We start from the raw sequence: 15,591 nt of genomic DNA on the forward strand, positions 1-15,591 counted from the left end.
TCTGACCAGCACCTCATCAGAGAGATACTGAACTCTTTGGCTCTCTCAACCTGACAGTTTAGGAAATAGAAATAATGTATGTAGGGCTCACTTGCTATCACAAAACCTGAGCAAATATTGCTCGGTATCTTGTAAATTCTTTCACTCTTCCTTTATTACACTCTGCACATGGCGATAGCTTCCCCTGAGATCTCTATCCTACCCTTCGCCTCCAGTGAGGCAGATTTCATCTCTTCTCGTCTCAAAACAGCCGTAGCAGAAACATACAAGTCCTGTTTCACAAATCAGTTGGAATAATGGAGAGAGGAGGAGAGAGGGGTGTAGTAAACGGGATAAAACCACGTCAGGTATGCCAGTTGTCAAAACAACTTAAAAATCTGTGCTATTTTTAGAAGGTTCTTATTTTTGGTAAACAGAAAAGCAGTATCACTTTATTTTTCTGAGCATAAATAACAACCACTAACTCTGCAATTAAATTGTAACTACTGACCATGTAAGTATATGGAAGCTACAGTACCATGTAATCACAGGGTAGCTATCTCGTTATTTCTGTCTTTGCAGCAAAAGCCTTGTCATAAGATCTAAGAGCTGAGTGTTACATGGTAATTTGTTGGGGTTTTTTTTTTACTTAAATACTTGGTAACTTCAATAACAGGTTCTCAGTGCATCTACTTATTATTTACACTGTACAACTCTTCTAGCTCCCAATTTGTATAAGAGGAAACAGAATACCCTTATGTTGGACATATAGTGAGATGGTACCTGTTCTTCAATGAAAATGTCATACAAAATTGCTTATTAGGATACTGACATATTGAAACAGTTTGAAATATGAGATGGATTCATTTCCAACCTCTCTGCCTCCAGGCAAATAAGGGACCTGTGATGCTGCCAGGAGAGGGGAAGACCAGTACTTTTATTCTTATCTCAGGCTTCCAGCCGCACCACACCGCTTTCTCATTTTCATTCTGCTCCCAGCTGTTTGAAGCACATCAGGTTTGGAAAACCCTACATGGATGCTCTTGCAAAAAGAAAAAGTATCTGGGAAGGACTTCTAAAGGAGAGATGAAATGGTCTTAGAAAAAGTGGAAAGCCCTTTAAAAGAGCTTCTTAGCTGCTCTTCTTGGTTGTGGCAACATTTTGTATGAAAATACCTCAGGCATAAATGGAGCCAGGAGAACCTTCAGTGTCAGGAAGGTGTCGAGTGACTCCACTGAACAAAACTCCACGCTGCTTTTCTTAATACTCCATAGCGATCGGGACAATCAAGAAAAACAAAAATCCTACGCTTCAGTCTGGAGGATGGGGTAAATTGGAAGAGCTAGTGATGCTGGGCTTGCCTGATGAACTTTTGAAAAACCCTATCTTTGATTAAGATACGATAAATATTTCACCCTGCCCTGAAATCTACTTCAAGGGATTTCAAATATGGTGGTTTATGTATAATCAATGGGATTCAGGGGAAAGGAAACTAATGAAGCCTGATTATGAATAATTTTAAATGACCTGGCTTTGGTTGCACTGGGAATCATTAGGCTTTAATTCAGTAGAAATTTGGGATTTCAAAACATGAAATGAAAATAGGTAAGCTATAAATGATCAGATGGGTGTTAAAGCACACTCATAAGAACATACAATAAGCGGAAAAAATAAAGAATACAGCTGCTTAATAAAAAACATTTATCAAACACAGATGGAAGTATACAACAAGAAAAAAAAAATACAAGGATACCTATTACTGGTCCCTTTGAAAGAAATACAAGGTTGTGGTATTTTGGCATTGTTTTCTCTTTGAGTTTTCATTGTATCACATTATATTCCAACTTATTATATAGCACTGAAACACTGCAGCTCAAATTAAGTTATTTTTACTTTTCAGCAGAAGGAGAGTTCTGATGTCTAATTATTTCAGGTTTTTTAAAAACAGTGTTTTTCTAAGTACAAATTCAATATTTAAAAAATATTATCCTAACAGCCTTCGTGTGTTAGTAATGCCAAGCTCATGTTTCTAATTAGCCAGAAAGCAGGTAGGCAGTAAAACATATTTGTGTAAAAAGGAGGGATAGTAAACTTAACTTCACACCTCATAAAAAGCTTTGTAGTCATCCCAGTGGTGGCTCTCAGCATCCTGTAAAATGCTTGTAGCACAAACTCTGACGCAGTAGTCCGTAACCTGAAACTGTAGAGTGTTGATGAATTCCTGGTATCGTTGGACAGGCACCAGGAATATGGGTCTGTTCAGAGGGAATGATCAAAGAGACAGAGATTTAAGGCCTGTGCAGTAGGAGGTAACAATCTCCAGTACTACAAATGGTTTTGATTATTAGATATCAATCATTCATTTCCTCCTAATGCTGAAGCCTGCATCCACATTCACTTTCCAAAAAGGAAAAAAAAAAAAAAATGCTGGTCTTTGTTTGGCAAGTCCTTTGAAAGCGTACATCTGCTATTCCACAAATGTGCACTTCAACTTGAGACAAACTGCATTGTCAATACATCATTCAAAAATAAAAGTATTCTTTGTAAGCCTATTATTAGACATCAGTGCATTATTTAGGCATTAAGTTATCGTTACTACAGAGAACAACATGCATTTGTCAGAACCAACTTTTATAAAGCTATCACACGTCCCACAAACATACTCTTTATTTTAAAAATTGTAATTTTGTAGATGTCAATTATCTCATAAACTGTTTTACAATATTCAACAGAAATAAAGTGATTTCTGGCACATTTTGTTTATAAATTCAAGTATGAATCACAACATCTGACTCCTTAAGAGAATTAAAGAAATATCATAGTTATATCTTACAACAAGTCAATTTTACTTTTTTTTAGCTATTTGTAGCACACTCTCTTATACTTTCTCTGATGACTAAGGAACTGCAAAGGCTGAAGAAGGAATAAAGACTAAATTCTTGGGCTCACACTGGTCTGCTGGGTCCACACGTTCCCAGGGGCTGTGCCAGACAGACCATGTGATAACACTGCTGGTCATTTTTATGCTCTATCCAGAAAACATTTGGTCTTTTTGGACGACGAATACATGAGAATTAAGGCTGCCAGATACTTCCTCTTCAAATATGAAGGGTAGCTTATTACTAAGTGGATGTTCTGAAATACGTTTACATTGGTCAATAGACTACATTGAAACACATCTATTTTATCAGCTCCTAACATCTAGTTGGCCTAGGAACAAAAGAGAAGTGCATTTTCCACAAATATTGTTTCATGTGACAAAACAAGTTTATTTTTCAGTATAGACAGTACAATGTGCCTTATAGAATGGAAAGGGTTTGTTTGCTCATGTCATAACAACATGCGGAAAATCGCTGCTCCAGATGAGAGAATGGGAAATGCATGGGTCGTCTGAGTCGGCCTTTAGAGGGAATACCTATCTTTCTTACTATCTATGTATCTGGTTTAATACATCCCATTCGCCACCTTTTTGACGTTTCCTAGTCAAGACAAATGAAAATAGTTCATCCTGTTAATGATTATTTTCTCCTTCTCAAATATTATAATCAAAATTCCACTCCTGTGATACCCAAAGATGACATGTTACTTTAAGCTTGGCCATCGACTTAATTTAAATGACACTCACTTCTTAGCATTTTCTTTCATCAAATTATCATACTGCATAAAATGCTGGAAGACATATACCGCAGTGGAGAGCAGTGTGTGTAAATTTTTCAGGGGTGCTTTGGAAGGAACCTCCTTGCCCCTCTCTTGCAGTCTCGCCAGGACAGCTGTTGCCACTTTACAACAGGCCTCCACAAAGTTTGCTCTAATTTCCTGAAAAGAATCATCTCTGCATGCCAGAGCCAGTGGAAGCATTGTGTCGAGCTTTTCCATGATGTCAGAGCAAAACTAGGGAGAAATAAATGTAGCACTGAGTTATTTGCATTTTGACAGTGCCATGTAATTTATATATAGGAAAGCTAAATTCCAAAATAATGAATTTGGCATCAAACGTAAGTATAATGACATAACTTTATAATAATTGATTTCTCAGTTGTAGAAAGTTAAATGTTTTGTGCCAAATAAGAAAATACCAAAATGATGCTTCTGTCTACATCACCTTCAAGGTTTGTTTACCAGACAGACACTATGAAAAACTCAAAAAATAGCTTGACATGGCAATGCTTTTATTTGTAGTTAATAGACTTCAGGAAAAATGTATCCTTGATATTAATATGATTGCATTATTTTTAACTTATTCTCTGGTTTTTTTGATACATTTTCATAGAAGTTTTCTTTTTAACTAATCACCACATATAAATAAATAAGGCTGTATCAGTTTAATTGAAATAATCTAATAGCATCAGAAACAATCTCACATAGCATCTTCTTATTGGTAAGGAGTCAGCAACTTTCAGAAGTGATGTACTTTCCTTTTCACTAGTTATTATGCATTTACTCGTTTTTAACAGCAAAGGAGGAGTGATGGATGAATGGGAAGGTGCAACTGGCCTCCACTCCAGATTGGCAAACAGAGTTCCCTGGGGAATGATCTGGGGCCTCAGAGAGGCAGTAGCAAAATAAAGAGGCTACCTTTAAGTTGAACTCTCTTTCAAAAACATTTCAATTGTAGGTTGCTGGACTCACTGTAGACTTAATAGAGTAACTATATTTCTCTATTTCCATAGTTACTTCCTATTTTCTCAGTATGTTCTGTGACTCAAAACACAACTGTAAGACTAATGCTAATGGAAGAGAATGTTCATTAAGGTGTAAATTAAGATTTTAAAAGTTGCCCAAACCAATAAAAGACATTAAGTAACTCCTTCAACCTCCTAAATTTCTCCTGGAGTCATTCAAAGGTACAATCCAAATAGTTCCCTAGCTCCCCAGGAAGTCACAGAGGCCCCTTCTTTAGTTGTCTCGTATTCATGGAGCACAAAGTTGGCAGCAGGCTTAAGTCCTTTTTGCTTGCACAGAGGCCTATGGATACCAGACAAGAAATCTGGTGTGGGATCAGGTGCCAAGTGTTTGCCAAGAGACTCTGCCATTTTTCTACTGATTCATTTTCCAATGTCTTACATTAAGGGAAAAAAAATCTAATTACGCCAATCTAATTTGAAAGTATTTCATTTGATACTTGCCTTTGCAATTTTCTTTGGTTGGTCTTCCTCAGGAACCACTTGGCCATCTTGCCAAACTTGTTGGGCATTTACAAGGGTCAAAGTGTAGCTTATAGTTGAAGACCTTTCATTCTGTTCCTGCTGGAGAATTTTTGTGGAAAAATCTTCAACCGCTGTTGTTATACAATGTGCCAGAGGAAGAGACACTTCTTTAAATGCATTTCTCCAGCCAAAATCTAGTAAAGTAATCTGAAATATAAATTTATATGAAGTCATATTAATTTTAACTCAACAATGTGTTTCTGTTGTTATAGATATAAAAGTATTATTTTTATTCAGCATGGTGAATATAGGTATTCTTTGATAAATGGTAAAAGCCATTCTTATAACCTAAAAATATTACCCAGTGAATAAAGCAATATACAAAAACATGTGCATTCTTTACACACAGTAATATACTGACATTTCATTTTAATTCATCAGTGGATTTAATCAAAAATGGGTTTTTTTCAAAGTTTAATCTCTTAAATATAGTTCAATAAAACCATCTTTATGAGAGCTGAAAGTTACACTTACTATGTATCACATAAAGCAACCTTTAAATTCAATATATTTAATAAAGTCTAAATTAGATTTTTACAGTCTTTTTTATAGTTTATTGTTAACAAGTATTGCAGCATAAGACAGCATTTAATATTCAATCTTTTATTTCTTTTTCACGCTCAGAAATTCAGACAAGCCAAAAAATAGCAATAAGAAATTTCTCACTGAAAATAGATCACTTCATGTTTCTAGATTTTTATTTCTTTAGAATTTTATTTCATTTCTCCACCCACAAAGTGGTAGGTAGCACTACTTTTGTTCCAGAAAATGAAGAATTCAAATGATCTGCATTGCTCTGTGGTAAAGTGTGGGAGAGGCTGGGGTGGAGGCTGGTGGTGTTTTCTTTTCTTTTCTTCTTTTGCTCTTTGGCTTATGTGACAATAGATGCATGAATGGATATTTCCCTCAAGTCCTCTAATGTTCTCTAAAGTATAAAGTCATTATGGATAGTAGGCTGAACCTATGCTTAGGATTAAACTTTCCCCGTTTTTGTTTTTTTTTTTAAATTGAAGTATAGTCAGTTTATAATGTTATGTCAATTTCTGGTGCACAGCATAATGTTTCAGTCATACATATACATACATATATTTGTTTTCATATTCTATTTCATTATAAGTTACTACAAAATACCGAACACAGTGCCCTGTGCTATGCAGAAGAAATTTGTTGTTATCTATTTTATATATAGTAGTTAGTATAATACAATCTTGTTTGCAGCAATAATTCACCTACTCCAACTTCAGAAGACTTGAGGCTCAATATCCCTGACTGGATTACTTTCTGGATCCCAAATTTTTTGCTGGAAAAATTAAAGAGCTGAATTGAATGATTTCCATGGTCCCTTTCAGTCTAAAATTACTGAGATTATGATGATTAGCTTAATTTCTTATATACAGCTCCCACTAAGCATTATTTTAATGCTTTTTGTATTTGCAGTGAAAAGTAATAAAAATGAATCACCTTCTAGAGCTAAAATTCTGTGATACCATGGCTCTATAATTGGAAAAAGTGGCTCTCCTCCTCATTATGCTTATAATTAAGATATAATTGAAAGATCCTTTCTAGAGTTTATTTGGACCTTTAACATCATAGGTCCTGTGTGAAGACACATCTCTCATTTTGCTTTTACATAAAATGAATCAATAATTGTATCTACTCAGCTCATATAATCCCTTTCTTATAAATGAAACTTTGGAAGTACCATGGTATAGTTCTGTGTTATAACAGTATTTTCCTGGGACATATCTATGACAGAAACATAAAAAGGAACCTACCTTTATAAAAATGAACAATAACAATAACAACAACAACAACAACAACAGCAACAAAACTCTGCTTTCTGTACCACCAGGGCATGTCTATTCAAGAAAATCATTCATCCTTTCATTCATTCAGGCATCCAAGGTGAAAGTTGCCATTGATTACCCTGGTCACAGTGACTTGTGTGTGTGTGTACCGTGAGGATTACCTTTGCCCACGGTAATTTATGTGTGATCATAATACCTTCTGAATTCTCTTTTCAAAATATGGAAAACCAGGCACATAATAGCTGCTCTTAAAAAGAAAATCTAAACTATTCACTACTCAGATCTCCTCCTAGAAGTCAATTTGTTTACGTAAAATATTGTTGGCTTACTTCTACTCTTCCCATCTGATGTTTGGAATCATACACATTCCAGTTAGAGTACAGAACATTTACTAGTTGATCCAAGAAAAAGGAGGGGATAATGTGGCTTTCTGTTCTGTGCACAAAGGAGATACTCACTGAATCCCTTTCTTCTATTATCTAATGTGAATTTCTTAATACCTATTCTGATTTTAGGTTAAAGAATAATGTATAATTTTGCATTTTCCTGATTATTTCCCTTACTTCCTGGGCTGAAACTCAGTTAAAAGTCTATGTTTTTTGCCTTTTTAAAGGTTTACCTACTATGTCAGTGGAGATCCATTCAGAAAACAGAAACCAGTCTAGGTATTTCAAAAGGAAGAATTTTAATGTAAGGTATTAGTTACCGAGGTGATGGAAGGTCTGAGGAGCCAAACATGGGTTTTGAAGCAAGACAGTTACTTTATTGTTTTAATACAGCAGGAAGCTACTACCACTCCTAGGGCTGGAGGAACAAACTACTATGGGAGTAGTTCCTGGCATCACCAGTCAAAGCTAAAGATAAGGCCAAACTTCCAGGTAGAACTGGAACTACAGAGGGAGGACTGTGCACTGGGATCAGTACAAAGGAGATGAAGGAGTTCCAGCTACTGCTAGAGATGCTCCCTAAAACAGAGCAAGAGGAATACTCTGGTTTCTCTTCAACATCTACCCTCCACTCTTCCATCAATGTTTTTCAATGGCCAAACCTTCGAAGATCCAGGAAGCAAGAAAGCCTGGAAGATGTCATTCTATACAGTACAGAACAGAGCATGGAAAGAGGGGTAATGGGTCTAAGAACAAACAGGAACATGCTGAGCACACTAAAATGAGAGGCTAGTCTAAATGATTCATCATTCCTTTTCTTTTTAATCTTCACTTTCTCACTTTTCAACAATTATCTACAGTCCAAATTCTCAAGGTGCAGACACTGAGTTGGCATGAGAACAAAGATTTCTTCACTGCCAGCTCCCTACTCCTTCCATGGAACACATTGTGCAAGAGAACAGTGCTCCCACTAAATTCAACTTTCATCAAAACTTACAAGCCAATTTTCAAACATGAATTATTTTTTTAGTGGGAAAGGGTAAAACTCAAGACATTTTGATTCATAATGGAGTCACAGAAAAATGATGATGCTGTTACATATGAATTTAAAAAACCCACCTTTCCCCCCATCACTTACCTCTTTTACTGGTAGCAATTGCTCTGAAGGAACACTGGTTTCATTTGCTCTAGGTTTCTCTATTACAACTTCTCTCTTGGATGTCTCCAAAATTCCTATGCAATAGAAAAGAAAACAAACATACAAACATACATTAAGAAAAACAAACCATACTAGGTGTGATTAATAGACTCAGGTTTAAGTTAATTATGTAGAAAAGCTCTAACAATAGTACACACACACACACCAAGATCTAGAGAATATAGTCAACAAAATGTAGGGTGATATCACCATTAAAATAATGACAGAATCATTTTCTATACACACCATTGGTGAAATTCATATGCCATTAATATTCACATTTGATGTACATGCGTATATAATCTGTAAAATTCAGATCCTTTTGTCATTAATTCATTTTTATGCTAACAATGTAGGATGTTAAGACTACAAGGTAAATATTAATTTCCTGTTCATTTAAAAAGTTAAATTCCAAAGTACTGCTTTTAAAACTGGCTTTAGCACATTAAAACTTCTTTTTTTTGAAACAAAGGAGAGCAAAAGTATACGGATAAACATAGGCATATCAGGAAAAATTATACTCTTAATAAGTATATCAGTAATTCATTAGAAAAAACACAAACACTGGGACAGACAAGAAATGATCTCTAGCTTCTAAAATGGAAATATTTCCTCAACTTTTATTCTTTAGAATTAAAAAACTCCATCCTGGGGAATAATAGACCTACAAAAATGTAATCAATAAATATGCCAGAAAGAAATCTTTCCACTTTCCATTATGATTCTATTAATTATACTTTAATGCAACACAAATGATTTAGCATTTATCGCTGATTTTTTTTGCGTAGACTTGATACATGATGATGAATTATATACCATGATTAATTTTTCTTTTATTTTAAAAATCATAAAAGTCAGTTTCTCCTTATGTCCTGGGCAAAAAATTTCAAAATCTTAGTGATTCTTATTGTTAGGGCTTCTGACCAATATAATTATCTGGAAGATATATGGGGTGTTTTGTTTGTTTTTTCTAAATTTGGTCCTATGAGCTTAATATGAATGATTCCTAAATAATACAATTCACAGAAACAGTCTCTCAAGAGGTAAATATTCCATTTGGTAGCTGATAACATCCTTCTGGGAAATTTTATCAGAGTTTATTCTAAGGAAAAGTTTCCCTCAACTCTAATGTTTCTTAATCATTTTGGATTTGTGAACACTTCTGAGAACTTGATTAAAATGACAGAACACTCCATCCAAAACACACAAAATGACCATGTGCATATGCAAACACGTGCACACACACATTATAGGGGATTCCCAGACCCCCTTGTAAAGTGCATTCATGATCCGCAGGGGCCCGCAGACTGCAGTTTAGCAATCCTGCTTCATTAACACACATCACGACCAGGAAAAAGTTTTAGATCAGTGTTAGACCATTTAACCTAAAAATGCTTTCTCATGGCTTGTATTTATTATGTCCTTTCCAGAAGACATTGTTATTAATAAGGAACAATTTTAATAGTAAAATAAAATCCAGAATAAGCTGATTTTTAAATAAAGAAAAATGAAACTATAAGTTATTAAAGAAAATATGGACTATGTCTTTCAAAAGATATAAGTAAAGACTTTTCAGAAGGCCACAAAAGCCATAAAACAATTCTGCATAACAAAAATACTGTTAATCCAAATAGATATGACAAACTGGCTTGGCACTTCTCTGTCAATGCCCATACCTTTTTAAAAATCTTAATAGACTAGCTTTTAGAGCACTTTAAGCTTTACAGGGAAACTGAGCAGAAAATACAGAGTTCCCATATTCACCTCTCTCTGCCCTTAGTTTCCCTTATTGCTAACATTTTACAGTGGTGTGGTATGTTTGTTACAATTAATGAACAGTATTGATAGATCATTATTAACTAAAGCCCATAATTTACGTTAGGGTTCATTTTTTGAGTTGTGCAGTTCTGTGGTTTCGCCAAATGCATAATGTCATGCATCCACCATTACTAGCACACAGGTTAATTTCACTGCTGGAAAAATCCCCTGTGCTCCACCTATTACTTCTCCATCCCTCCTCACTCCCCCTGGTAACCACTGAACTTTTTACTGTCTCTTTACCATACTTTTTCTTTTTCTAGGATGTCATATAGTTGGAATCATATAGTATTTAGGCTTTTTAGATTGACTTCTTTCACTTAGCAATATGTATTTAAGTTTCCTCCATGATTTGTGTGTGTGTGTGTGTGTGTGTCTTGCTACCTCATTTTTTTTAAGCATTGAATAATATTCCATTTTATTGATGTGCCACAGCTTGTTTATCCATTGCCCTGCTGAAGGACATCTTGGCTGCTTCCAAATTTTGGTAACTATGAATAAAGCTGCTATAACATTCATGTCTCAGTTTCTAGGTGGACATAAGTTCCCAACTCATTTGCATAAGTACCTAGGAGAGTGATTACTTGATCATGTAAGACAATGTTTAGCTTTATAAGATACAAGCAAACTATACTATTTTACTTTCCTACGAGCAAGGAACGAGAGTTCCTGTTGCTTCACATCCTTGGCAGAGTTTGGTGTCATTAGTGTTTTACGTTTTAGCCACTCTAATAGCAGCATAATGGTATCTCCTTATTTTAATTTGCATTTCTCTGATGACATATGATGTTGAGCATCTTTTCATATGCTTATTTGCCATCTGTATATCTTCTTTGGTGAGCTCTCCAGATCTTTTGCTCACTTTTAAACTGAGTTTTTTGTTTCCCTGTTGGATTTTATGAATTCTTTGTATATTTTGGACATAAAGTATCCAAATATGTGTTTTGCAAATGTCTTTCTCAGTCTATGACTTGTCTTTTCATCTTCTCTATGATTATTCCTTTTTACTTGGCAATTCCACTTTAGAAATTTACTGTCCAGATATACATGAGGACATATAAGACATATGTAGTTCAAGGAAATTTGCTGTATCATTGCTTGTGGAAGCAAATGAAGAGGAAAAAGAACCCTACATGTCCATTAATGAGTAGCTGATTAAATTACAATACATACAACAATAGAAAACTGTTCAGCCATTTTTCTGAATGTGAGGTATTTCTACACAATTGTTAATAAAAAAGAATCCCTGTATAGTAGATAAGATTTGTGCTACTTTAACATGGGGGGCTATTCATGGATGTAATTGCCTCTGGAAAGGGAAATTAGACAACCAGAGTAGAAAAAGGCTTAATTTTTTTCCACATATTCCTTTGTCCCTTTTAAAAGTTTTACTAAATGCATGGACTGCTATTCAAAAAATATTTTTAAAGAAAAAAATATTTTTAGAGAAAAAAGTAATAAAGATCAACTTGTCAATGACATAAAGAGACAACACTTGGGTTCTTAATGTCATTTTACTTTTCTACAGATAGATCATAAAAATAGCTAATGTAAATGGTATTTACCCTGGAAAAATAACATTAATTCAAAGTACAAGCTTTGCAGATCTATTCTTGGAAATAACCTTTTGCCATTGTGTAGCTCTAGTTTAAGACTTACAAAAAAGGTTAATTATATTTATCATTTCATTCCCAAATACATTATGTTTATTCACTCAAAGTAATGGGCTTTGACGTTTATACAAACCATCTGCCTTTTTCAAAATGAATAAAAAATAAGATAAACTTCCCGAGACTTCTTTTGCTGGTGAGCAATTCTATAGTAAGATAGAAAAAGAATTATCAAGCAATTATGATAACCTGTATAACATAATCTTTCCCCTCAAAAATTAAAAAGATTTTAAAAAATGTAATCCTATACAGAAAAGCCAAACAGATGATTTTAAGGCAGGATTAGTAACTCTGAAAATTGACTGACAAGACATTTCATGATTTTAATGAATTGTGGCATTTTTGTATTTGTTTGGAATTCAAAATGGTCAATTTCAAAATTTGGCATTGTCAAACTTCATGAGCTCTTTCAACATTTTACAAATTATATCACCTATTTAAAATATATTGGACAGTCTGTATATTTATTAGCATTGTCTAGAGAAGGAAGAGCCATTTTTGACTCACTGTTCTAAAACACAGTTATTTGCATGCTATCAAGACTGGTTTCTTTAAGAGCATGCCCAGATTAAGGACCTCAGTAGAGTGCAGAGGTTCACAGGAATGCTAGCTGCTGAACAGCCTCTCCCTATGGAGTTCGCTGTGGTTCATTTTACACTTCTGGTTAGTTTCCACACTGCCGCTTTCTTTCATAGAGAGTAGAGATTGGCAGTACTTCCCTGTAATATCCACTTTCACACCCAAATTGGTCTTCATAGGCTCCCGTTGTGTGCACTACAAAGCAACTTGCCTTGTTGGCAGCTCTGAGTGGGAACTACAAGTCTTTCTTTTCTTCACTGTTCTTTTCTGGCTCACAAGCAACCTCCCACCAAAAGCTGAATCTGTAGAAGAGACTACATCCAAGAGATAATACTATGAAAAAGTATGAAGAGAAGCCCAGGTGGCCACCTTGCAAATTTCCAATGTGGAAGCCTTCGACCTCTCTGCCCAAGAAACAGCTAAAGTCCTAGTGTAATGAGCTTTACAAACCCTAGGAGACTCTTTACCTTAACTACATACGCCTCCCTAATACAATCCCTTAACCATCTAGCTAAGGAACTCTTAGAAGCCATTTGACCCCTCTTAAGACCCCCTAAGAGTACAAACAATCTTTCAGAAGATCTGAAATCTTTGATTCTTCTGAGACAAACCCTAAGTGTTCTTCTTACATCCAATTGAAGCAGCCATTGCTCTTTGTCGTTGCTGGGGCTAAAGAAAAATGAGGGCCAAGAAACCTCCTGGTTTAGATAAATCTCAGATGCCACCTTTGGAAAATTTGAGGAACTGCCCGAAGAACAGCTTTATTCTGAAGAAGTATTAGAAGTGCCCCATAAATCAAATCCGAGGCCACTCCATAAGGTAAGATCACCTAAAAGAAATACAGTAAGATACCGTAACAGTCAAATAATGTCCTATCATTTTTCTGAAATGACCAAAATAGGAAACCATCAAAACATGACCAAAAAAAGCAAATAAATATAATGACTAAATATCTTTTCTTTCTCAGAAAATATTTTTGTGTCTCTACAAAATCTATTATGTCATATTCAAATTACTAAAAGCACTGCCAATTTGGCTAAATCTACAATATAGTAGTAAACATCAAAGTAAAAAGTGAAATAATTGGTTAATCAGTTTTATAATTTCTCTATGTGATGTTAAGTACCTGGATATTTTTTAAAGATCTGGAGAGTTTAAAAAAAAAAAACTTACTTTTCACCACATTGTTTTGGTTACATAGACATAGTGGACAACTCCTTCCAAGACCTTTATTAGCAAAATATGCTGCAATCAAAACAAATACACAAAAAAACAAATGATTTGATCTTTTTTCCCCTATTGTCTCCCACACAAGATTTCTAAGCAAAACATTAACTATCAGGATAACTTAAGATTCATTTGGTTTCTTTATTCATTTGTTTCAAGAAAACTTTTCCTTCTTGATTTAAGAAACCAAAGCTTTTGATGAGAATTGATTAACTTGGCTACACTGAATAAACCCTTTAAGATTTTTCTTGACAATTTCCCTCAAATTGTTCTTTTCAGAGAGCCATTTACATGAAGTTGTGTCAGAGAAAATTAATCTTGGCTTTGCTGTAAAAATACATAAATTTCAACAATGAAGAACATGTATATCACAAGGAGATGTTCTAGTACTGAGATATGTCTTATACCTGTCCTTCAGAGTTCCTTCCACATACTATGATAATTTACAAATGTGTTTTTATAGTACACTATTATCAATGTGTATTGAAGTTGCTTTTATCTGCCATGGTGCTTATATGATGACAAATTTGAGGTAAGACAGTATATTGTGGAACAATTATATATTTTTCTCTGTTGATTTTATTCAATAATCATAACTATAGCTCTCAAATATACAGCATTTGCAAGTCTCAACATTGCATGATCTCAATCCAATGCAGTTAAACCAGCTTTTTCTTCTTTTTCCTGAAATTAGGATGTCAGATCTTTGCTTCAATTCTTGGCCATCTCAGTTTCATATCTTCTTTATAATACCTCTCTTACACAATTCTAATTTTGAATTCATGCTGCTTTTAAGAAGAATAAAGTTCTTAGACTTGAGCAATTTCTCAAGGGCCTGGCCCAGGACCAATAAAGATGAAGCCAAGTGGGTAGGGATCTACATGCTTTGGAATTCACTCTATTTCTTGATCCATACCTCAGAAAAGATCTGCTAGAGATGTGGATGTAAAACATCAAATCTTAGCCAGGCATGATAGATGAGTACCAACACCAGTGTCAATTGCTCGAAGCACCAACATGTCAACTAAAAATTAGGATGTCATATTTCTTTATTTGGATATCTCTTTGACCCAGTCAAGTTCATCTAGAAGACCCTCTAGGGCTCACATTATCTCCTAATAAATCTACTTTTTCATTCTGGCTTTTAATTTTCATATTAACTATCTTAGGTTTTTATTATTTTCTTATTGGATTTTTTGGTCAGCTTCAGAAACCTGTAAGTCACCTCCATTTTTCTTCAAATTATCTCCAAATTTGGAAAAATGATCTATGTTATTTATTTCACAGTTTAATAGTGCTATTTAAATTGAACCTGAACCATAGAAGGCTAGTAAACTATGCTTTATATAAAACAAACCCTAATCCTATAACTTTTCTGACATTATTTACCCAGGCTAAGTAAAGAAAGAAATACAAAAGTAAACATATTAAACTAAATGTAATTCTTCACTAAGAAATCAGGGTTTGACATTTTCAGATTGATTGTTTATCACTTGCTTCCCTCACTTTGTTTTGCAAACGCAGCCACCATCTATATTTATTCTCCTTAAAATGGTATATGGTAATCATGTAGAAGAGAACTTCGAATAGTTTATTCTGATACAGATAAAAATCTTCATAAATAACAGATAGGAAAACAGACAACATGTCTTAACCATTATGCCTCTGAATTGTATCTTTAAAGTTAGAAACATTATCTGAACATATATAGAAGTCTTC

The 15,591-nt window shown here is 34.5% G+C and overlaps 1 protein-coding gene across 9 annotated transcripts in view; it reads right to left on the bottom strand.

Moving 5' to 3' along the window:
* Positions 1 to 15,591, bottom strand: part of KIAA0825 (KIAA0825 ortholog) — a 349,875-nt gene that overhangs the window by 242,851 nt on the left and 91,433 nt on the right. For 8 of the 9 annotated variants that reach the window (XM_032476137.1, XM_032476164.1, XM_032476157.1 and 5 more), the window contains 5 exons: positions 13,819 to 13,890; positions 8,519 to 8,613; positions 5,106 to 5,333; positions 3,605 to 3,870; positions 2,084 to 2,234 (listed from right to left, as the gene is read on the bottom strand). In XM_032476137.1, the coding sequence (XP_032332028.1) occupies positions 2,084 to 2,234; positions 3,605 to 3,870; positions 5,106 to 5,333; positions 8,519 to 8,613; positions 13,819 to 13,890 (812 nt within the window). The remainder of the gene's footprint in view (positions 1 to 2,083; positions 2,235 to 3,604; positions 3,871 to 5,105; positions 5,334 to 8,518; positions 8,614 to 13,818; positions 13,891 to 15,591) is intronic. The other variant, XM_032476148.1, reaches the window with a different exon arrangement.

The sequence above is a fragment of the Camelus ferus genome, chromosome 3, assembly GCF_009834535.1.
Source record: "Camelus ferus isolate YT-003-E chromosome 3, BCGSAC_Cfer_1.0, whole genome shotgun sequence".
NCBI lineage: Eukaryota > Metazoa > Chordata > Mammalia > Artiodactyla > Camelidae > Camelus > Camelus ferus.